This window comes from Mastigoproctus giganteus, chromosome 1 (assembly GCF_048544385.1).
Source record: "Mastigoproctus giganteus isolate SK-2022 chromosome 1, ASM4854438v1, whole genome shotgun sequence".
Classification (NCBI taxonomy): Eukaryota; Metazoa; Arthropoda; class Arachnida; order Uropygi; family Thelyphonidae; genus Mastigoproctus; species Mastigoproctus giganteus.
In genome coordinates, this window is record NC_143575.1 from 210,936,053 (window position 1) to 210,960,312 (window position 24,260).

At 34.4% G+C, this 24,260-nt stretch overlaps 1 protein-coding gene across 1 annotated transcript in view; it reads left to right on the forward strand.

Annotated features, from left to right (window-relative positions):
- The window catches only part of Stat92E (Signal transducer and transcription activator Stat92E), a 478,242-nt gene extending 455,589 nt beyond the window's left edge, over positions 1-22,653 (forward strand). Inside the window, exons 21-22 of the mRNA XM_090375942.1 lie at positions 3,699-3,812; positions 22,287-22,653. Coding sequence (XP_090232068.1) covers positions 3,699-3,812; positions 22,287-22,416 — 244 coding nt within the window. The 3' untranslated portion in view covers positions 22,417-22,653. The remainder of the gene's footprint in view (positions 1-3,698; positions 3,813-22,286) is intronic.
- The last annotated feature ends 1,607 nt before the right edge of the window (positions 22,654-24,260 follow it).

Below are 24,260 nucleotides of genomic sequence, written 5' to 3' on the forward strand. Positions count from 1 at the left end.
TCTTACCAGAGTCGAACCAACTCTACACCAGACTGTTGACTTTGGCCTCCCATCATTCCAAGGTCTTAATGGGAGGGTTGTGCACGGGTTAATAAATAGCGGTGTCTTGCAAAAGAGACAGGGCTTTCATTTGGTAGTCCAAATGATTCAAAACGATGGTATGGCGTCCTTTATCCACTGGTAAGATGATAATGAAATTATCTCTTTTCAACAAGTTGAGAGCAGAGATTTGGCATTGGTTAAAGTTGGAATTAACTGGATGGGTACAATGCACGATTGCTGCAGTCTTGAGGCAAATCGCAATGTCAGTCTCTTCGGGTAAACGTGTCAACGATGCCGTGATACCCATGGCGAGTTCCGTGAGTGGAGGACTACAGGGTAGAACAGTGGACTTAATCCCCAGGGCAAAGAGTGGTGTGGGCCTCACGAACTAGATCGTTGAATTTGCCTTGTTGTCGTGATCAATACTGGTTGGGTCATTCCCGGACCACTTGGAAACAAAGTCTGGATAATACTGGAATATGTGGAGGAGGGAACCAGGTCTCTAAGCTCAAGCATGAGGGTGGCTTTGCTGGTGGAAGCTCGTCGCAGGTCCTGATGAAGACAGCTGATCCAGATTTGTAGTTTTGATACTGAAATTCCGACAAGCATGTTGCATACGCTCATTGGGAAACAGAGCTCTGTAGTGGAAGCCTTTTGGAATGATGCGGTTAGCCTTGCACCGTTATTCAAATCGAAGATGTTGATTATGGTGGGCTATGGTGGGCTATGGAGCTGAAGGTGTGCTGTGCTGGCCAAAAACAGAACATAGGAATTGGAAAGGGAAAGTCCGAAGATTTATATTGTTTTATTTTGTTTTTGTTTGCTTAACTTTCCTTTAACTAGTATTAAAGGATTTTTACATTTGTTATTTGGTTTTTTTAGGGCCATTAGCAACTAAGGCCATATTGCTCCATGAATATGCAGTGGTCATTCCCTGACCTTTCCGCATCCCCCGTATTTGGTGGTGACGGGCTCGAACCCCGGTCTAATCAAGAAGCGTGTGCTGCGCACTGCTGCTCCTTCCCACCTGGCTACGGAGGCGCCGGATTTTTACATAAACCTTATTCTTTCTTTATCCGTCCCTCCAGTACGACTGAAGTGTATATTAAAAATATACTTTTCTGTGAGACTGACTGAATTTAATAGGGTTTCCTGTATATCACAGCTGTTCTAAAGTGCTTGCAGGTACTATGGGCTCCTAAATAAGATAATAATGGGAATAATCAAGGGGTCATAATTCATTATTTCATTTATTGAAATCACTCAGTTACTAATTATTCAATTATGCCCATCACCAAATTAAGGTCAGGTGAGACCTGCAAACCAGTAATCACTTTTTTGAGAATATGCATTTGGAGGAAAGTTGAGATTTTTGTATCAGCCATAAATTCTAGAACATCAACATTGTGAAATTAATCATTCAGATTAAACTAAATGTCTTAAGCATTTAAATTTCCCCTCTTTCACTTGCCCATACTACTAAAGTGATGTTCTATTATTTATTAAAAGAAAACTCAAACTCTACCAATAAATTTGCATAAGCATATTTATTAGAGTTAGATTAATAAATTTTATTTCTCCAAAGTTTAACAGTTTTGCGTGGAAAATTGCACATAAGTTTTGCTGTATGATTAATTGCTGATGATTGTACAGTAAAAAAACCCCTTTAACAGATAACTCTCTAAAATGGAACCCCTTGTTGTGGATACTAGGGCTTGGGTCCTGGAGAGAATTATTAGAAATCACATCCCATGAGGATTTTCTGCATCCTTAAATACAGAATATCCACAAACCTCTTTTACTAATCTGAAACCACTTCCAGTGATAGAAGATATCTTCATTTTTCCATGGACTTTGTGTAAAGTAGAGCTTAACATGTCAAGGTCGACAATGTGCAGCATGTTACATTGCCATCCGAGGATGAAACCATGCAATTACTGCTAGTACAGAAGCTGTTGGTCGCTGTTGATCATCTATGGCAAAACCAAGTGGATAAAATTTTGTTGGTAAATATTTCTGTGATTTCAGTTTGCAATTATGCTGTCATCTATTATATCATTACATTATATTTCTGTATAATCGATAAAAACATTGTGATGCTTGGCATTACTCTCATAACTGCTTTAGCAACAGCGGTGTAGAGTTTCTTGACTGAGGAATGCCACTCTCACTCTGTAGTGAGAAATGGTGGTCATTTAAGTAGCTTCATACAAAGTTTGTTCATGTATGCAGATTTTCCCTTGGAATACTGTTGAAGTTTTCCTAAGCATTACATTGATTGCATGCTAAGAAATTAAATTTATTGCTGTTTGTGGCAAGGCTACTTCCAGAAATTTAAAAACGGGAGGGTTTGATCTATTAAAGGGGAGATGTATCCAATTACATTAAATAAAAATTCTGTTAGCAGAAATTAACCATTCCAGATGATAGAAGGTATCTTCATATTTCCCTGACTTTGTGTAAAGTAGAGCTTATATCAAAGTCAACAATGAGCAACATGTTACATTGCCATCTGAGGATGAAACCATGCAAAAATAGAGGATATCTTCAAGTTTTTATTCGCCCAATCCGAAAATGTAGATGGCGGTATAATTGCAAAACTGAAGTCACAGATAAATTTAACAACAAAATTTTATCCACTTTGTGTTTTGCTATTGATCGGTAGCTGCTGTTCAATCAGTAATTGAATATTGACCAAAGCTAGTAAGTGATCTAATTATCCATAATGAAAATGAAATGTTCTAAACAAAGCTATTTATATTAATTTTTACTAAAAGTTAATTAATTGTTGAAACACACATATAATGAATTTCATTTTTCAAATCATTGAAACTGGCTATACTGACCTCTGCAAATGGAAAACTGCCTATAGTAGACACTTTCTTTTGGCTCGGTGGTGTCCATTTCAGAGAGATTTCACTGTATAAAACAAAAAATAATGTAAGAAGCAGTGAAGAAATATATCTACAGTAAAACCTCAATTTAATGGACTATATTGGTATAATAAGACTTGCCCACTTAATCTGATTTGTCTGTTGAACTTGAATGAAATATACATATAGTTATCAAAGTTGAAAAATTTTCTTTAAAAAATGGTATCCTATAAAATAGAGAGCATTAAATGCCACAGAACTATATTTTACTGCCCTTTGTGTGGAATAGAGATCTTGAAGTTTTGTGGTGTCATATAGGCAGTAGAAACTCTATGTAAAGCTTATTGTCTGAAGCGCTCTTAGGTATCCTAGCTGGAGGTTCAGATGACTCTCTACTAATTACTCACAAGTTTGTAAGAGTGATGGAAGGTGATGTGGGGGAAATCCCTGCTTCCTAACACTATCGTGGAATTATTTTAACTGATACAGATACCATCATTATGGCAGCTATGTCACTGCCATGTGGACAAAAAGCCTTGTTTAGTGTTTCATTATTCCAAGGTTCGTTAAAGTAAGGATTTAATGTGTGTGTGTGTGTGTAATGGATTGGTGATTAATAGGCCTTAGAAGTTTGGTTTTTTTTTTTTTTTTTTTTTAGTTTTTAATTAACCTAGTCAAGGATTCTTTTAAAGAATCTAGCTTTCCCCCCCCCCCCTCCTTGAAAACTTATTGTTAGCATTGGTAACAATATGCTTATTACATTGATTAATATTTAAATTACAGGTGGCCTTTGAGTGGCATGGATAGTTATCCCGCTACACCTCAATCTGTGATGCATCCCCATTCACCAGATCCAGCCTTTCATGACATGAGTAGTGGAGGAGACCAGACTATGCAGTAAGTGATTTTAGCACCACTGCAATATGGGAAGGTGGGCTAGTCACCTGAGTAAAAATATTTAAATGATAAAACGTGCTGCTGGGCTCCATTTTATTGTCGGGACCACCTTTTAATCAGTCTCCTCATTTGTGATAAGCTGAAGTTGAGCATCCACGGAGACGTCAAGGAATGCTTCTAGCATATCCGGTAGTTATCCTGTGATATGTTTTTTTTTTTTTTTTTTTTTTTCTCTCTCTCTCCCCTCTCTCTTTCTTGCCATCCGGTGAATATTTGAAAAGGAAACTGAGTGAAAGCTTGAAGCGGGGGAATAAAGGAAACACAAAAAGACTGCTGTCATAGTAGCTCATGTGAGCCAAAAAATATAATGCATCTATACCGTGTAAAGGTGCTTGTTAGAAGCCCAGTCATAGTTTGATAAGAAGTGCTTGTGTTGTTTCTCCTCTCTCTCGTGAAGTCTGTTTTATTTTACTATAATATCTTGCATTGATTAAGGAATTGTTCCTTCTTATAGTTTTAAAAAACATATCATCATTGCATTGTGGCACTTGGCTGGCCAAAGTGTTTTCTTATCCATCTCCTTTTGTCCACCACTTCTATCTCCACTTTTCATACATAAATTGCCTTAAGATGCCTTCGAATCATCTAATTGGATGATGTTGTGAGCAAAATTAGCTCTTTTTACAGATTATCTTTTAAACAGTTGCTGTAGTATTGCACAAAAACTATCAACTATGCTGTGAATTCAATTTTGTAACCAATTTATGATTCATGATGGTATCTTTTTGGAACAGCAAATTATAGACATTTCTTTTTATACCTATTTGCTGTGTGCTAGAACTTGTTAGTTACTTTTTGTATAGTAGTGGCAGAAATTTTGTCTTAATTTCTACAGATTTCAATTGTTCATAATATAAATGTTTTTATACTTTTTAAAAAAATTTTAAGAGAACACTTTCAAAGTTGAATATGTATGCTGAAATTAGCATTTAAATTTAAAGAATTTTAACTATGTTGAATTATAGTACTTTGAAAATTAAGTTGTATTCTTTTACAATGAAATATTTTGTTGTTGTACCAAAGGAATTGTTTTAAATAAAACTATGCCAGAATTATGAGACTGCTGGTGTTAAATTTTATTACTAGATATCACAGGATTGTTTTTCAGATTTATAATGTGGAAATTGATGTGAGGTTGCTATTAGTAATTAATTTACTTGTCAAAATTTTAGTTTTAGTTACAGGTTTTTGCCAAAATTTCAGAAGTTTGTGGGAGAGGATATATATTTCTTTATTAATAACACCAAACAATTCTTCCTTTGTATTTATTTATTTTAGATTATTTGTTTGTGGTGTACATTATGGTTGTGCATATATTCATGTATGCAGAATTGCAACTTTTGTGAATAGGGTTTTACATTATACATAGGTATTTACATATCTAAGGTTTGGCTAATCTCTCTTTGACTAGTCTGTATAGTGTGGCCAAATGGGCTGAACAAAAGTCACTTACGTCTTTTTTAAAATCATTAAATTTCACCATTTCAAAACATAATTTATCTTGGGAAGATATATTTGTAAAGTAGGAATGTACTAGAACAGGGGCGGTGAACCTATGGCATGCATGCCCAAAGGGGCACTTGTACAAATTTTTTGGGCAGGCAGAATTCAGAACATCCCAAAAAAATTTAAAACCTCAAACATCACTCCAGAAGCCTTGAGTCATGACCTGCACACGCCTGTTCTCTCTGCCAGGCATGTAATGACGTTACACCATTTAGTAAATAGCAGTATTCATGCAGTGATTTGTTTCTGAACTAACCTGCACTCTGATGTTCTTTACAGGTTTCGGCTCACATTTCAGTGACTTGAATGCCAAATTACAGGGGTCTGGTAAGACCCTCGATGTTATGTTCGATAACATAAAGGCGTTTGAAATTAAACTGGGAGTTTTTAAACGCGATGTACAGTGGAAATTTTAAATATTTCCCAAACCTAAAAAGATAGATCATTGATCTTGAAACTGATGAGAAAACAGACCATCAGAGCCTTCAAATGCAATGCCTGAACACCATTGAGTCAACTATTGAACAGTTTTCTTCAAGATTTGTCAATTTCAGAGAATTGGAAGAAACTGCAAAATTCATTAAGTTTGCAGACAGTGTAAAACTAGCCAAACTGAACCTGAAAGGCACCTCCGTAGCCAGGTGGGAAGGAGCAGCAGTGCGTAACACCCACTTCTTGATTAGACCGGGGTTCGATCCCGTCACCACCAAATACGGAGGATGTGGAAAGGTCAGGGAATGACCACTGCATATTCCCAGAGCAATATGGCCTTAGTTGCTAATGCTCCTAAAAACCAAACAACAACAACTGAACCTGAAAGTGTTTCAGTGGATTGACCTGGATGATTTTGAGATGTGCACTTGATTGATGGTTTTCGGAGCAGCTCAATTAGGAGGCAAAATTTTATCGATCTCAGAGCTGATTTAAATGATATCGAAAGGGAACAGTTAGTGACTGGATTAGCAAAGAAAACTGCAGAAAATGAAGTATTAAAAGTTTGGAATTCCAATCCTGAAACTTTTGTCTGTTTAAAAAATCTGGCAACAGCATTACTAAACAATTTTCTCACAACACATTCTTGTGAGGTGTCGTTCTCAGAGATGAACTTTGTTAAGTCTAGTCATAGGAGGTCTCACGGATGAAACTAGTGCTGCATGCATAGCTCTAAAAGTTACAAAGTATAAGCTCGATGTAAAGTATCTGTCATCAGTGGTGCAGCAACAGAAGTCTCACTGATGTTTTATAGTTATAAAATGATAAACCTCTTATATTATATTAAATTATTTGTTCTGTAAGTTAAAAGTTACATTTTCGTTATGAAGGATTTTATTTTAATACCTTTATTAAAGCATCATTGAAATTAATGTTTTTTACTTCATTCTTCTTTTGGTTACACTTTTGTCAAGCAAAATGTGTATGAGAAAAATAACAATACAGTACTTTGCAAAATTCTGAGCAGCACACGAGGGTAGTTTTTTTTTAAATATTTAGCCAATTTTGGCATGCACCCTTAAAAAGGTTCACCACCCTTGTACTAGAATATCTGTTGAATGATCTTATGCAAACTAGGGTGCCAGTATGATATATATGCATACACACAGAGGATGTTTGAGTTTAAAGGCACCAGAGTTTATCTTGTTTATTTTTAGGTTTAGGCTGTTTGTTATCTGTACTTTTTTTTGTCATATTTGAGATGAGATTTTTGAATTTTATATTAAAACTGGATATTACAGTTTACATTTTATGATTTATGAATTAATTTAAATTCTATCCCATTGAACTTTATGTCAATGAAAAAGTAATTCCCCATCTTCTGTATAGTATAAAATGTCATTTGTGTATTTCTGAAACATACATAAACTGAATAATTGGGCGGGGGGCACAACAGTAGTTTGTTATGTTCACTCTTCAGTATGTGCATTTAGTTGTAGTACACATTGGCTGTGTGAAGTCAATTTATGTTGTCTCCTGAAACCTAAAACTGCTGTTATTATTTTTTTTCCCTTTTCAAATCAAATGAGTCCGTGTTCATTTCAGAAGTACACAGGTGATGTTTTTGAACTAAATTGAGACTGGAGAACACTTTCCCATTGAGAAAAAGCTGTTGATTAAAGCAAAATTGATACTACTTAGAAATCACAAGGTCTAAATGCTATACTTTCCAATTTTAACATTAAATTGAAAAATTTTGTCCCAAATATGACAAAAAAAAAAAAAAAAAGGGGCCAGATAACAAACAGCCTAAAATAAGCAAGATAGACTCCAGCAGTTTTTAATTACAGTGTAATGAATTACCATTAAAAAAAAAAAAAAAAACATTGACTATGTTGAGTATAAGGTGATCACAAAGGAAATACGAAGGCATACAAAGTTGCTATTGTTGAAGGGAATCAAAAAGAAAACAAATATTTTATAGAATAAGATGCAAGCATCAAGTTTTTTAAACCTTTATTTATAATAAAACTAAGTCTTGCCTGCATATTCGCTGGCTGCATATGTGTCAAAGTAGATGAATTTTCACTTTAAGCCACCATGTATGCAGACCTGATACTGCACTCTACATGCAAATACCAAGATATACTTCCCTTGTTGTGATCAGCAGTTGGACAGCCCTGCTGTAGTCTGTTCAAGATGTGTTTACCATGATTGTCATCACATGATGGTTCACCTACAGGTGAACTGTCATGTCCAACCTGTTTTACATTTAAATCATATTTTTCCATTAGAGAAATATCTGTTATGTAATAAACTAAGAACAAGCATGCTACACTAATGGTCACACTCAAAGAGGTTGCTATGAAATAGCAACAGTTGTATGGGGCATTTCTTGCAATAGTTGCATGAAACACTCAGTTATATGATTAGCATAGCTTAAGAAATTAAACTTTCAAGAAACGTAACTCCTGACCACTTGGTTGTAGCATGAAAAGTGAGGGTGAATTACGTTGAAGAAAGGGGGGGGACAAAAAAAAACCTAAAATTTTAAATAATTGAGAACTTTTAATCCCTTAAAGAAAGCATACTTTATGCAGTGATTCATCATTAAGAATTTAAAAGCATAATAAATCCTTAGGAAAGAGACTTAAATTGGACTTCCATGTGAATTTCATCAGTTGGATTATTGTGTACAAGGCACAAGAACTGTATTTAATGGGTTTCTCTTAATTTCCATGATATACATATATTGGTATGCAAGTTGAAAATTTTATGATTTATCTGCCATATTTGTGGAAAGTTTTCCAGTAATTTAATGTTAAGAACACAAAGCTCTGAATTTTGTTGGAATTACTCAATTACCAAAGCTTTAAGTGAGAAAGCTGGTGTGAAATTACTTTTAAGTAATTTCACACCAGCTTTCTCACTTAAAGCTTTGGTAATTGAGTAATTCCAACAAAAAAAATAAAGCTTTGGTAATTTCTTACTTTTAAGTAATTTCACACCAGCAAAGTATTGATAACTTTATTCACAACAGACTAACACACTTTATTATTAATTTTTTAAATTTCAAAATATTCAAGTACACAAGAAAGTACCTACATTTTTATTCCTACCATTCTTACATTGTTAAGAAATGTTACCACAGATATATAATGCTATAAAAATACCATTACCAAGAAGTTGATCTAAACAGAATTACATTACTTAACTGATTATTTTGTCTTGGAGGAAATATCCACTTAATCAGTGAAACAATACTAGAAGTAAAAAATAGCTTAAGTAATCTCTCCTGCAATAAAACAATCAACCTCAACAAACACAAAAATAGTCCTTCCATACCACAGTTAGTTAGCCAGGCAACTAAAAAGTTTTTTTCTAATGCTGACATCACCCTAATCTTCTCTTTTTCAATAGACTTAGTATGCATTTCAACATCTAGAAGGGTACTTTCAATATATACCATCCAGGACACTAATAATACAATCTGTGTATATAAAGTGCTTAGCATCATAATACACAGCCATTTCTGAATAAACAGAAAATTTTTAAGGTGGCATCGTTTTAGGTTATATCTCATATTGTGAATGCCTTCACAACGAGTTGCCATGATATTGCACTACTTCGAATAAGTAACGCTTCACCTAAGGAGAAGACTAGTGTTACTTATTCTCAGATAGGTACCACCACCCAGACAGCACTGTTTCAGGGCTATTTGGCCCTTCGTCAGTGAGTGGGTAGGTACCCAAGTGAAGCAATGATGGCAAAAACAGTTATGAAGTTATACTTCATAACTGTTTTTGCCATCATTGCATCACTTGGGTACCTACCCACTCACTGACGAAGGGCCAAATAGCCCTGAAACAGTGCTGTCTGGGTGGTGGTACCTATCTGAGAATAAGTAACACTAGTCTTCTCCTTAGGTGAAGCGTTACTTATTCGAAGTAGTGCAATATCATGGCAACTCGTTGTGAAGGCATTCACAATATGAGATATAACCTAAAACGATGCCACCTTAAAAATTTTCTGTTTATTCAGAAATGGCTGTGTATTATGATGCTAAGCACTTTATATACATAGTCTAAATTTGTTCGCAGCTTGAGGCTCTAGCCCTAAATGCGCCTTAGTCTAATACAATCTGTTTAATCTCATGCCAAGTAAACTGACACTTATTATGTAGGCAGTACTACAGTAAAGTACAGAGCAACCAATTCATCTAATACCAGAGCCTGCTACCACTTGAGCTGGTCTCCATACTAATTGTCATTCCCCAGAACTTGAGTGAACATGCATGTTCTCTTTTGCACCAACCTTTGATTGATTTCATTGGAATTTTAATTAAACTGAATGCCAGTTATAAATTAGTCGCTTGCAAAGCTTTAGCAAGTGAATGGTTCCAACAAAATTACAGCTTCATGTTCTTAATGTTAAACCACTGGAAATTTTTTACAGACAGCTAAATTATATCAGATTTTTAACTTGCGCCCAATATGCATCATGGAACTAAGAGAAACTCTTGTAATACAGCTGTCACTTCTTGCACACATTGAACCAACTGATATGGCATTCACTTGAATGCCCAATATTAAGACCCTGTTTTCTCATGCTTTTTTAGCAGTCAGGAGGTAAGTTCCATTTCTTAAAAGCTAGACTAACATATAATTTAATGTTTCTCAGAATGTTTAAGTTACACTACAAATCTTTTTATTATTTCTCTCACTTCACTTAGTTTGGAGAAACATCTCAATATTGCTCAGGCCTATCAATATCCAGTGTGCTCTTATGTTAGGTTGTAGAAATGTATTAGTAATATTACTAATAATGTATTCAAAATCCTCAGAATCAAAACTATTTAATCATAGAAAAATTCATTTGTTAAAATGGTATTTTGTCTTCATACAGTGCAGTTGCCATTTTTTGTGAGTTTCCGTGGTATTACGCTACTTCGCACACACACACACACACACACACAAAACTAAAGTTTGTAGATCGAACAGTATTAGTATAATATTAGAAAGACAACTTTTTCTGTATATCTAAGGTGCACTCTCCAGCTATATGAGTTGTCTTACTGTTGCATTGATTCAAATTAACACACACCAAGACTTGTGCAGGTTCTATTTTTTTTTTTCTGCTGCTAATATGTCACAGTAAGAACTTAAATAATGGTGACATAACTGATTATAACACGTAGCAGTTCATTAACTGTTGCACTATAAGGAATTTTTAATATAATTTGAGAAAAGAATGCTTCTCTATTACATTTGTTTTGTCTTTGCTGTCTGAAGATGCTTTGTTCCCTCATGATGGCGATGAGCTTGGATTTGATCACTTCTGAAACAACATTGGTATCCATTGGTGAACTTACAAGTTACTAATACCATTTTTACTTTAATAGTATCATCTAAGAGGTGAACCCACTATCAAATAAAAGCTCCAAGACACTGTTCTTACAATACTCACTGGCTTCTCATCAGCAGCAGACTGTCTCAGTTAGTGATTTTGTTTCAAAAGATGAATAATGTATCAAATCTAAAAGAGCAGCCAAGCTGTGTTGTGGGAGTAAAATGTCCCATTATATATGTAAGTAACCCTGGTTAAGTGTATAATTTATTCCATGGTACTGGTTGCATTAGCCCAATGTAGCAATATGACAGGATATTAGACAAATTCTGAACAGTTTTGATGCCTTGACATATCCACATGTTCTTAAAACCTGTTCTTTAGAGCTTACTTGCACTCCTGTTTTTTAATTGGATTAGAGGGGAGTTTGTCATCACAATTTAGGAAATATTTGATATGGGCAAATTTCCAAGCAAAAGGAAAAACACCAGCAGAATAACAAAGTATAAAAAGGTAACAAAGAACAGGACCAGAAGCTTTCTTAGAATAAGGTTGTTCAGAATTTTTCTGACATCCTTCTGTTGGAAAACCATGGGAGGTATTGAGTATTGAATAAGTTTACTTGCTATGGTAGGAGGTTGTTTACCAAGATTATTGATACAAGAGTTAAAAGAAAAATAGGATTCTATAAGTTGTTTTCTTCTTTAGCTGAGGATGCAAGAGAACCATCAGGTTGAAACAGAAGTTGCAACCAGTAGCTTTGGTAAGAGACCAGGATTCTTGGCTACCATTTGGACAAGAAGCAAGTTTAGCCTGTTCAAAATCAAATTTGGGTTGATTAATAACATGTTTACAATTGTTGCTCACTTTAGTCTAGGCAGAAAATGATGCTGAAGATTTGGATACAAGTCAATTGTGATATGCTACATTCTTTTTCTTGAACAGCCTTAGCACATTTATTGGACAGCCAAGGCTTAGCTAAAGGATGGGATTTCAGGATGAAATACAGAATAAATGATTTCATCTCTATAAGAATTATTTCACTGACATGATTTCTGCAAACATTGGGATCAGAAGATTTAAAACATTAATCTAACCAAGGAAAAAAGTATAGAAATTATGCAGATCATCCCATTTTGCATTCCTAAATGATGCAAGGTAAGGAATTCCCTTAAGGCAGAGAATGGCCATGAGAGAATCTTCATTGGAGGAGAGACCATCACAGAATTGTTATCTGAGGTGCCTAGAAGACCACTAACATTGACTATGTATTTGAAGGGTTGGGTGTGTGAGATTATTAATAATTGCAAAAGCCTCAGAATCTGTCGGCTGGGTCCAGGTAACTATAAAACTGAAGCCAGCTGCAGTTGTGAGCATTAAAATTACAAGGAAAATTACCTCACTGTTAGAAAATTTAGACCAGAGAATGTTGAGTTTCCAAAAAAGAAAGTCAGTGTTGTGAATAATTAGTGAAGTTGGGAGAATGAAAGAGGAAATGGATGAATTTGACAGAATGGAGTAGAAATATTTTAAGTCTAAGAAGGTTCCAAATTAGGAAGTCTTTCACAAGGAATATCATAGCAGACATATGTAAAGTATCGCCTTTAAAGTAAAAGGAGTCATTGAGCAAGGCAAATAAGATGAGTAGTGGTTGAGGAAGCTGATAATTGAGATTCTGTCAGAAAAAGTAAGTAGGCGACCTTGGCAGATTGTAGGTGGAAATGGATGTCACTGAGATTGGAACTGAAACCACATATGCTTGTCGATCTTTTTGCAGATAGGTTTATTTGTTTAATTTGCTTATTCATGATGCATTCAGTAATAAAGTAAAGGTGGGGGGAAAGACATGCTATATGAATTAATGAAATTTTTGGAAGTGCCATATATATAGCAAGAATATACCAGCTTATTGACATAGTATGAACAACAACTCTCATACACATTACTTGGGCCCTTCCCAGCCACTAGCTGGCAGAGTAAAGACAGCAAGTTTATATACTACTGATCCAGATGCCTGAGAGAGAGAGAGAGAGAGAGAGAGAGAGAGAGAGACTATCTAATGGCTTGCTTGTAGACTAAACATGAAAACGTTTAGAACTGTACTCTTGAAATGTAAAGAATATTGGATCTAACCATGATGCCATCATAACCTCAAAATAAATCACTCACACTGCATGATGAAAGAGATAGAGGTTACCAGAGCTTTTCCTGGAGACTAAACCTTGCTCATATCCATCCAGTTCTTAAAAAGATTGACAAATCCCTCATTTCCAATTATCATAACACTGCACTTACCTAAACTCTTACCTTATCTCAAAACTTTCCACTAATTATCAGGAATTCTGTTAGTTCCAATCCCTGGTGATATTTTGGCTTAGGTTTCTTATTTGTCTTGAAGGAAAGTTGGTGTTTATTACAAAAGCACACACTTTTGTAATAAATACCAACACTTGGGGAGAGGGTATACTAGAACTAAACCTAATCATAGATTTTTTAAAAAAAATGACCAATAGTAAATTATTTTTAAAATATCTGGAATTTAAGTCATAAGTTATTGTTATTTAACATTATTTTCTGCTTTTCAATTGGATTATACAAAATACCCTTTCAATCCTGTCTTTTTTTACATCAGTAAGTGTGAATGTTTTGTTTTTAAAGACAGTAGAACTTTTGATGTCAGTGTAAATGAATTTAATGCAGTTGAGTTCCATGTGATATCAAGGCAACCACAATATTGCTTTACTTATAGTATGTACTATTTCATCATAGATATATTTCCCTCAGTCTTTCATAAGGAAGCACACTATACTACATTGTGCATACATAATTTTTTAGACACATTAAAGGTGAGGGGAGCATTAATCGTAGATGCCATCTGTGTCCTCTCAAAAAAAAACTCTTGCTCCTGGAGAAGCTACCATTTTGTCTACCTTACCAGACACAATGAGAATAAGAACAGAAAAACAAGGAAAAAAGTGTTCTGAAACAAAGAAGTCAGATGATCAGAGGTCATGTCATTGGATACTAAGAAGTCCTTAGGGGATCACTGGTTCATCTTTTTGACAAGTTGCGCTGAGAGTTAGAGAGGGCAGGAATGGAAGATCATCTAATTCATTCTCCTGTATGACTGAGATGTTGTTGTTGCAGGTTATACATTATTTATGGTTGGAGTGGAGCAGATGTGTTGTTTCAGCCATTAATTGTTTCCTATAAGATCCTGCAAGACTGATGAATTTTCTTGAATACTGTGGTGTATAAAGTTGACCCCTGTGGTCCTTGTTGGGTGGATAAGTGTCTACTGCAGGATCTCTCATGGTCACTTATGGAGCATTGGGGAGAGTAGAAACATCTGCACGATAATACTTTGTAATCATTTAACCACAGATAAAAGAACTTGTGTCTAAATTATCTTTGCTTAATACAGTGTGGTGCCCATTATCAGATTAGTTGTTCCTGCATTTATTACCATGTCTCTTATCTCTCTCTCATTTTTCAAAACCACTCTTTAAAAGTGTATCTGATTGCTTCCTTTTCATATTTAGTAAATTTGCCTTCATTGCCTAAAAGTTTTCATTTTGTATCATCAGCATAAATCCCAGTGTCATCTCATCAAAATAATATATTTGAAAAGTTATTTTCTTGGAAACTCTTCAATCACAATCACTTTTTTTTACACAGATAAAAGGAATAATATTAACTCCTTGACACTAATGCATCAATGTCCTCTCAAAAATTTTTGCTCCTGGAAAAGCTACTGTTTTGTCCCTTGTATGACTTCAGCAACTATTGCAAAAGTTTTTTTCCAATATAAAGATGTGAAGTCTGAACAAATGAAAATCTAGCAATATGAGATCCAAGCATGGTCAAAGTTCCAGAATTTTTCCATCTATTTCTCTGATCTATTCGCTCATGTGTGTGGCTATGTATTGGAATTGAATTATCTTCTGCACAGATCCTGTATTTCAAAAATCCATGGCAGTCTTCATCTTCCAGCAGTGTTTGACAGTAGATTTTCTGCGTTGTGATAGGTCCTCAGTCCATGAAGTTAGTCTCATACCATGATATCATGGCCTCTGTAGCCGAGTGGTCAGGAGCGGGAGTGCAGTAGCACACGCTCTTTGAGTAGACCGGGGTTCAAGCCCCTGACTGCTGAATACGGTCGATCTGCCAACCCGCACTGGACCAGCGTGGCAGATTATGGTCCATTTCCCTCAGTATGAATTGTTGAGGAGGCTTCCATCCTGCAGTGGGTTGATAATGGCTGCACTTTACATTTTACTTTACTTTTACCATGATATCTAGCAAAAAAAAAAAAAAAAAGAAAGGAAGCTGTTCCCTTCTTGGCTGACAGACTTACCTTGAACTTTTTTACTCAAAGAAAAGTTGGATTTCCATACTATCATACGTCACTTGATGCACACAAGTTTCAATGTGACATGATGCACCCAGGTTTTATCCCCAACTGTAGCTGCCATCTCTTGGAATTTACAACAGAAACTTCATTTTTTTTTTTTTTTACCCAATCTCTTGCTCACCATCCTAAAAGCTTTTCTCTGCCTTTTCACATGCACACAAAAAGTAAAGTAAAACAAAGCTAGCTTCACCATTAAATGTGAAAATTTTAAATCAGTGCTGCAAATTTCTGATTATTTACATTATTCATCTCTAGCAAATGAATTAGCTCATCAAGTATGATAGCCTGAGTTAAATAAAATATGTAGAAAATACAGAACAAAATGTTACATGTTGTAACATTAACACGTTGACTGCCACATTTGCTGTATATATCTGACACCATTAGGTTTTTTAGGTGCCACATCATCTGTATAGTGCTGATTATTGATGGGAATTTACATTATTTTTGAAAAGCATGGCCCCTGGTGATACATCTGATAAAATTTGCTTGCTGCTATGAGAAAAAATAAGCAAGTAACTGCTGATTATATAAAATTATTTATTATACGAATTTTACAATTACAAAATTATGTAGATTTGTGTTGTTGACCAAAACACATAAAAGGCTGGCGATTACAGTCTGGGCAATAAGTAGAAACTCTTTTCCTCTCCTTTCTAGCAGCAGATCTTCCTTCAGACTCTTTCAATTTTGCATAACATAAAACACACATTCTTCCAACTTTCATGTTGTTTGCTTCAAATTTTGTAGTAAATATATGAATATTAACACTTTTTTGGCTTTTCACTCTTTCTTTGCTGCATTTAGTAAATCTTAACTATTTCTTAATGCTCACAACTGCAGCTGATATATTTTTTTCACGTGGAACTCTTGTACACCACATAGGCATTGACAAGTGATATGACATTCTATTGCTAATTTGCAGTACCACTTTACCCCTTTTCTTAGCATTGTGGCATATGAACCCATTTGGTCCAACAGACCAATGCCTGCTTTTCCTTTATTATATGCTAGAATAGGAAGTGGATTTTGTTTGGCTTCTTAGCCATTGCTTTTTAGAGCTTTTTTCACAACAGACTTGTACAAACTTGTGAAAAAGCACGCAACACAATATAATGAATAATGCAGTGCACTACCATCCTTTTTTTTAACGAACTTGTTTTGATAAAAGCTTTAACAATACTGACAAATTTATTTCGACAAGTTTGTGATAAGTTTATTGCACAGTGCATGTGTTTTAACAAGTTTGTCCAATCACAGCGTACCTAATACAGTCACACATGTGACTGACCTGGCTTCTCAAGAAATAAAGTAACTTACTGAGCCATGTCAGCCACATATATGTAACACAGAAAAGACTTTTTTTTTTTAAGATTTTAAGCAAAAAAACGACATAACACTAACATTAAAATATTTATTTTACAATTAATAATCAAATTATTCGCTAAATTATTTTTTGGCCCCATGGGTAAATTCTTAAACTAGCTTGGCAGTCAATGTATTAAATATAACATTAAACTGTTTTATGCAATACTAAATTTGATTTAATGGTATCCTTTAGTAAGGTACTAAAAAAATATAAGGTAATGCTTAAGAAGACAACCAAGTAGTCAGCATAGGAGTGCAGTAGCATATGTGTTTGAGCTGAGCTTGGCATTAGGTCACAACTTTGAAGTATGATTAATAATTGTATGCTTTTCAAATTATTAGTTTTAAACTCCTCGAACCTATGCGATTGTACCAGAATATAAACAGAACTTTACATTAGCATTAGTAGAGGCATATGATGCAAGAAAGCAAGCTTATTCAGCATCAGCCAAAAAAAAAAAAAAAAAAAAAAAAAAAACACACCACTCCCATTTCACCCCTCCGTTCGTTCGAAATACCTGTCCAGTTGAGCTTTAAATTTGTTTAGGCTATCAACTTCAACAACAAGTCATCATAGTATCCAACAACATGGAAGAGTTTCAGTGTATTATAAAATATAAAAATGGTAACACATTTGCTTTGTGCACACCGTATGTAGATGTGATTTTTAGTTTCAGTTGCAGGGAACATGATGTAATTTTACATTTGAAGAAATAAGCATAAGAACAGTGTGCAGAAAGAAATACAGAAATAGAAGTGGCAGTTCAAAGCGAAAGTGATAGTGTCCATTACTGTTTTTTGTTAAAAAAAAATAAATAAATAAAATAAATAAACCTGGATTCCTAGTCATGACTTTAAAAGAGTTGTCTCCTTCATGGGGATATTTTTCATTAAGAGATAACTACCAGTGACATATTATTACCTTTGTTAATAACTAATAACATCACTTGTTTCCAGAACTTCTGCCAGTTCTGGAACCATTTTATTGGCATCATATTGTAATGTAATAACATCTGTTAGCATTCACACCGAAAAAAAAAAAAAAAAAAACTCATATTCAAGAGTGTTTTGGGGTGATCAGAGCAAAACATCACTTTGGTGTTTGCATTTTCCATGAACCAGGACTTCCTTGGTGGTGAAGTTCTCACGACATGCACTTTTGGGTTTTATAAGTATGATAACTTCTCTTTTCCCCTAAGAATATAGTTATAAAAATGTTCACTGGCCTGTTAATTTTGATGAGATGTTTCAGAATTATTGTATGGATTCATTGTCAGTTGTGTCATGAGTTTTGTTACAAGGACAATGTTCTCTGTAAATATGTTTTATACGTTGGTAAAAAGTGGGATTTTGATGCACTACATTGATAAATATCAGTAAATTTGGACACATTCATACTGGGCTGTGTTGGAGCTGCTGCTGTTGACTTTCTGCAACAATTGTTTATTCCTGCCTACATGTGTGCGTGTGTGGCTCAGGTGATGATTCTTGCACTCTTATATACACATATACCTAGTTCAGTCAATATTTTCAAACCTGGATGCACAGCATCGCAACCTGTAAATGCAGGGCAATTTGCTGATTTCAAGTTTCGACATGCATCTACTTGTAAGCAATCATTTAGTACATGTTTCATTGCTATCTGCATTGGAAGTGCATTACTTTTATCATTTCTGAGAAAAATTAAATGTAAAATATGTCAAATTTGGAAATAATGCAAATATCAGATTTTTCCAGTGCTTCTGAAACACTGGATTCTATGCATCAAGTTTATGGAAAAGATTCAAATAATAACAATGCACTTTCTCTTCCATCTCTTTGTGATACAGTCAGTCCTCGTATAACACATGTTTGCACTACATGAATTCGATCATACACGATTTATAAATAGGGGAATGATATCTTATATAACACGAACCGAATTCGCTTATGCACAATTCGTCTTTGTGTTTACAAGAAATGGCAGTCAAACGCAGAATCACCCCAACCGAATGCAACACGATAGGAATGAAGAGAAGATTCTGAAAATGTATTTGTTTTTTATATCAGTGAAGGGAAACACATTTCACCATAATAACGTAAAAACCAACACAATTCCAGCTATCGGTATAATCGCAAATGCAATTAGATCGAGTTTACTACCAGTTTATAACAGATTCCACTAGCAGGAACACAACTGGAAATTGTTTTTATTGTTTTATGGTAGTAACTCCTAGAAATGTGCTTTAGTAAAATGTGATGCGTTAATAGTGTATCTCTGCCTTTACGGTGTTGTTTATTCAGTTGCTACACGCGCGCAGCTTTGTTTACGTGTATCAAGTGTGCCTTCTCGTTTTGTAATTGTGCTTTATTCCCTAAAAATGAGTAAAATACTTAAAAAGTGTGAAAAGGAAGCGTCCTTGTGAAGACACTGCAGATTCAGAGAGAAAAAGGAACGCAATATCGATAAACAGGCGGACTGGATCAAAAATTCTTACCCAGGAAAATTTATAGTGGCCTCATACTATGGTTTATAGCCAAAATCACACCGGCCTCTGGCCCACCAGGATTTCCCCGGTAAGACTTATGGCCAGTTCGCCTCTGTCGATAGAGAAAAAATATGAAATTGTGAAACGCTTTGAGTGAAATGAAAGACCATGTGATATTGCACGTGCTACAGACCTAAATGATGTTGTTGTTTGGTTTTTAGGAGCATTACCAACTAAGGCCATATTGCTCCGGGAATATGCGGTGGTCATTCCCTGACCTTTTCGCATCCTCCGCATTTGGTGGTGATGGGCTCGAACCCCGGACAGACCTAAATGAGACAACGCCGAGAATTACAAAGAATGCAGAGAAAATAAAAACAACTTTCATAGCAGGAACAACTCAAAGTGTAATTAAAATCCATTAGATTAAGACACAAAGAATTGGGAGAGATGGAACCACTGTCATATGTTTGGATAGAAAATGAAACAAAAAACAAGTTTTCTTACGATAGAAGCAAAAGCATTAGCAATATTTTATTACGTAATGGTCGTAATAAAATACTTACGTATTTTATTACGATTATTTATTGTGTTTGGTAATGTTTTGGTTACAAATGTGTGTTCAACTTGGGTAGTCGGCACCTAACCCTATTTTTCCCATAGGGCCTGTTGTTTATATTGCACGATTTTGCATTGCATGAGGGTTTATAGGAACACAACTATCGTGCTATACGAGGACTGACTGTATATATTTGTATGTGTGAGTGATCTGATCTTTCATAAAATGTTGAGATGCATGCAATAATAAATCATTCCAGATAAAGGGACATACATGCCATATGTTTATTTGTCTATGTATTCCTACATACATCAAAGTAATTTCCCCCTAATGCAAGTGTTCCAATGTTTCTTCCACCTCTAGAAGCATCACCGGACTTCATCTGTTAGCCAGTTGAGTTTGCTGTCATGTTCTGTTGGTTGGTCGGTCAGTCATCTATTCCTTTCAGCATCATTTTGAGTGTGGGAAGGAGAAAAAATTTTGAATGAAGTAAGGTCAGTTGAATATGGAGGGTATGGTATTACAGGAATTTTTGTTTGGGTCAGAAATTCTTGAATAGAAAGTATGGTTTGTGCCGGATAATTGTCATGGTGAAAAACTATCCACGTTTTTAAACAGCTGGTGTCATTGTCTCCTTTTTCTCTTAATTGAATAACTGAATAAGACCTCTTTATAGTAAACCTGGTTTACCACCTAACTATTCTGAACAAATTTGTAATTAACAGTATACTCTGAATATGGGGGGGGGAATAACGTTACTTTTATATTTGATGAAACCTGTCCTCCTCCCCAGGATGAAATGAGTTTGGTAGCTTTTGGTAACCACTGAGATGACCAGAATTTTATTTAAGTAACAATGCAGTTGATGAAATGAGAGTGTTTCAACCCTTCTTTTTAGCTCCGTGCATAGTTCTTGATGGTGAACCTTCTGGTCATCAGTTAACAATTTTGGAACAAATTTTGATGATATTTGAGACCCATGATTTTGGTTAGAACCTTACACTGCAGCCAATTAAGGGGCATGTTGGATTTACTCTCTTCTTTCTCATGTTCGTGAATGAGAACTTATCTCCATTCTTAGCTCTCTTAGTTAATTGCATATCAGAACAAAAAATTTTCATACACTGTAGTAACTATTTGATCACCATTTGAAGTTGAAGGTTAACTTGAATGCTGGTCATATCTGACAGATTCTTTCCTATTTTAGAATTTTTACATCCACTAATAAATGAAAGGTGTACTTACATAAGAATCACCAAATGCATTTCTTAACATCTAGAGGATTTCCACTCAGTTTTTCTCATTCTTCACATAAACTTGATGTGCAGGCACATTTTTCAATCTTCATATCCATTAGTTACAACAGAGTTCTAAGAAACATGAACTTCAACACTTATGCTGTCATTACTGGCTTGGTAGAGTGGAAACAGCTAAAACTAGTAATAGTGTCACCTCTCCACTACTATTACTCATCAAAATGACTCCCTGGCTCCACTCCTTTTGTAATAAATGAAGTCCCGAATGCTACAGCTGCCCAAACATTGGCATAATTACAAAAACCTACATTTCTGTCACTGAGCAAATACACAAGCCATCCTTTAAAACATGATTTTTAGACTTGACTTCCACTTTCTTATATTGAACGGTATTTATTTAATTTTCAGCTGAACTGTTTTATCTTGTTTAGTCAAACAATGTGTTTATCCCAGCAAGGTCATATAATGCAAGCTAATTAAACAGATCTTGATATAATTCTGAATATTTGTAGTTACCATGAGGTGATGCATATATATATATATTAATTATGCACAATCTCCACTATTCTTAAATTTCAAGATGAAAATTGTGCTCTTCTTTGATTTTGCAGTAAATAAAATAACTATTAGAACGATAAGCTTCTCCATAAATTTGATGAGGGACTGTTTTTAGCAAGTTTATATTATAATGTAATAATTTAAGAATGGTGGAGGCAGTTCTCTAATGAGGACTATACCTTAGCATGTTATTTAATATATTGCCAGTATTTATTTTGGGTTTCTAAATTAACCCACCTGGTTGGCTTTAATATCAAAGATATTTTGTTCACTATTAGATAAGATATATTTATAAATTATGATAAAATAAAAATAATAAAAAAAATTGTAATTACTGTTAAATTTGAAATACACTTGTGAATTAATTTTAAATAATTTAAAAGTAACAATAACACACAAGTTAACTTTATGTAAGCATGAAGAGCTGTCAGAATGCACTATGCATGTTAATTAAAAGGGAGTTAGCGAGGGTGGGGACCTAATATATATATGATTTATCTTTGGCAGTGCCGCAATGCGAGTACCTGAATTGGACTACGACCTGATTAGCATGGACCTGGTGACTGACATGGATGACGCTGTAGAATTTTCCTGCATCAACGTTAACGACCTTGTGGCCTACCCCAAACCCAATTGAAAGGAGATGCTAACGTGGTTAGACTTATCCATGTTCCATTTCATTAGCATTTTTAAAGAGCCAGTAGTAACTTCTGTGAAGGAACTCTTCTTTTCTTTATAGACGTTTCCTCACTAAATATCGGAATATATATATATATATATATGTGTATATATAAAAATAAATTTCTGTCAGTCATTTGTAATTTTACCATCACATGGTAGTGCATTCTGATTTAGCTCCGTTACTTTGCACATGTGGCTGGTCTTGGTGGAATTTCTTACTTTCCTGCAAAGTAAAAATGCATATTTTACACACTAGAAATGACAAAAATATTTAGTTGGTTTTATAAATGTGCTAAAGACACTTAAAATTATTTAAATTTAAATGAAAGTGTTACTTCGCACCATGTTAAAAAAAAACTGTAACCTTCACATTTACAATTAAAGAAAATTTTATCAGCATTCTTGCATGCCATACCTAGTGTGCTAAAATATTTTAGAAAGTTACTTTCAAAATTCATCACAACATTTTGCACTTAGCTGTCTGTTTTGATAATTCTTTAATGTGAAAATGTTATCATTGAACAGTCCATAAGTTTTGTTGAATTAAAAAATTTAACCTTTCAAAATTCAGCAGATTCCTTTAGATATGATTAGTCTAGGGAAATTTTTTTCTTTATAAGTTTAACAAAATTTTCTTTAATGATAGTTTAATTTTATCAATTTATTCATTATCTGTACTGTAGCTTTTAAGTGCATCTATAATTGATTATTAAGTTTAATGCTATGTACATATTACATACAATCATCAGTTTAGTTAGGTCCTTTAAATTGCCTCCTCTAGTCATTCAAAACAGTATACCTTGCTTTGCTATGCAAATTCTTATAAGAAATATTAAATTATTAGTTGAACAAAAATCTTCCTTCGCTAAAATGTATTAGAAGCCTAGTAAAAAAATGTATGTGTGGATACACCACGCAATATATATATATGTATATGAGAATTACCAAAGTGTATAAAAAAACAGAATCTGAAGAAACATGTGGAGGATTGTAAAGAATTTAAACAATTAATATATTTACAAGTCCATAGACATAATTGTGTCATCTGTTTAAAAGATGTGCCAATTACAACACTGATAGCCATTATTCCAAGAAATTTAAAAAACTGTTTTCCCACTATTATTGTTATATAGTTATATTAGAACTGTTTTTAGTAATGTGCACTTTTGTTTTGTGTCACAGTGATTATGTTTTGTTTCTTCTTTTCTATTTTGATTTAAAAACTGAAAAACTATATCATATTAATTCTGGAAACAGTTGCCCAAATAAAATTTATGTTTAGCTAATTAATTTTAGGCAGAATCTGTATTATAAAGTGAACAAGTTAATGTTACAGGTACTGTTATTTTCAAATATTAGATATGAGTATCTCATATTTGAAAGAATATTCATCATAAAGAAAGGCATTCAGAAAGGCACAGCTCGTATGTTTATTCATAGATAGTTTCAGGTTTTAATTTATTATAATTGCCTAAAATAGACAGCTGTCATTTTGGCAGTTTGCACCACCCTAGCATTTATCGTATCTCTCTCTCTCTCTCTCTCTCTCTCTCTCTCTCTCTCTCTCTCTCTCTCTCTCTCTCACACACACACACACCCCTGCCAAAATGCATGCTGTTAAAGCAGATAGAGATAATTTATTTGTGGCTATCTCTATGACCTAAGTTATGCACAGAAGAAAAACAGCATCCTGGACAGAAGACAGACGTAAACACCCTTGTTAAATTCTTTTAATTTCAGGTGACTTTACATTAATTTAAACAAATACATCTTGAACTGTTTTTCTAGCCCTTCTTTAGT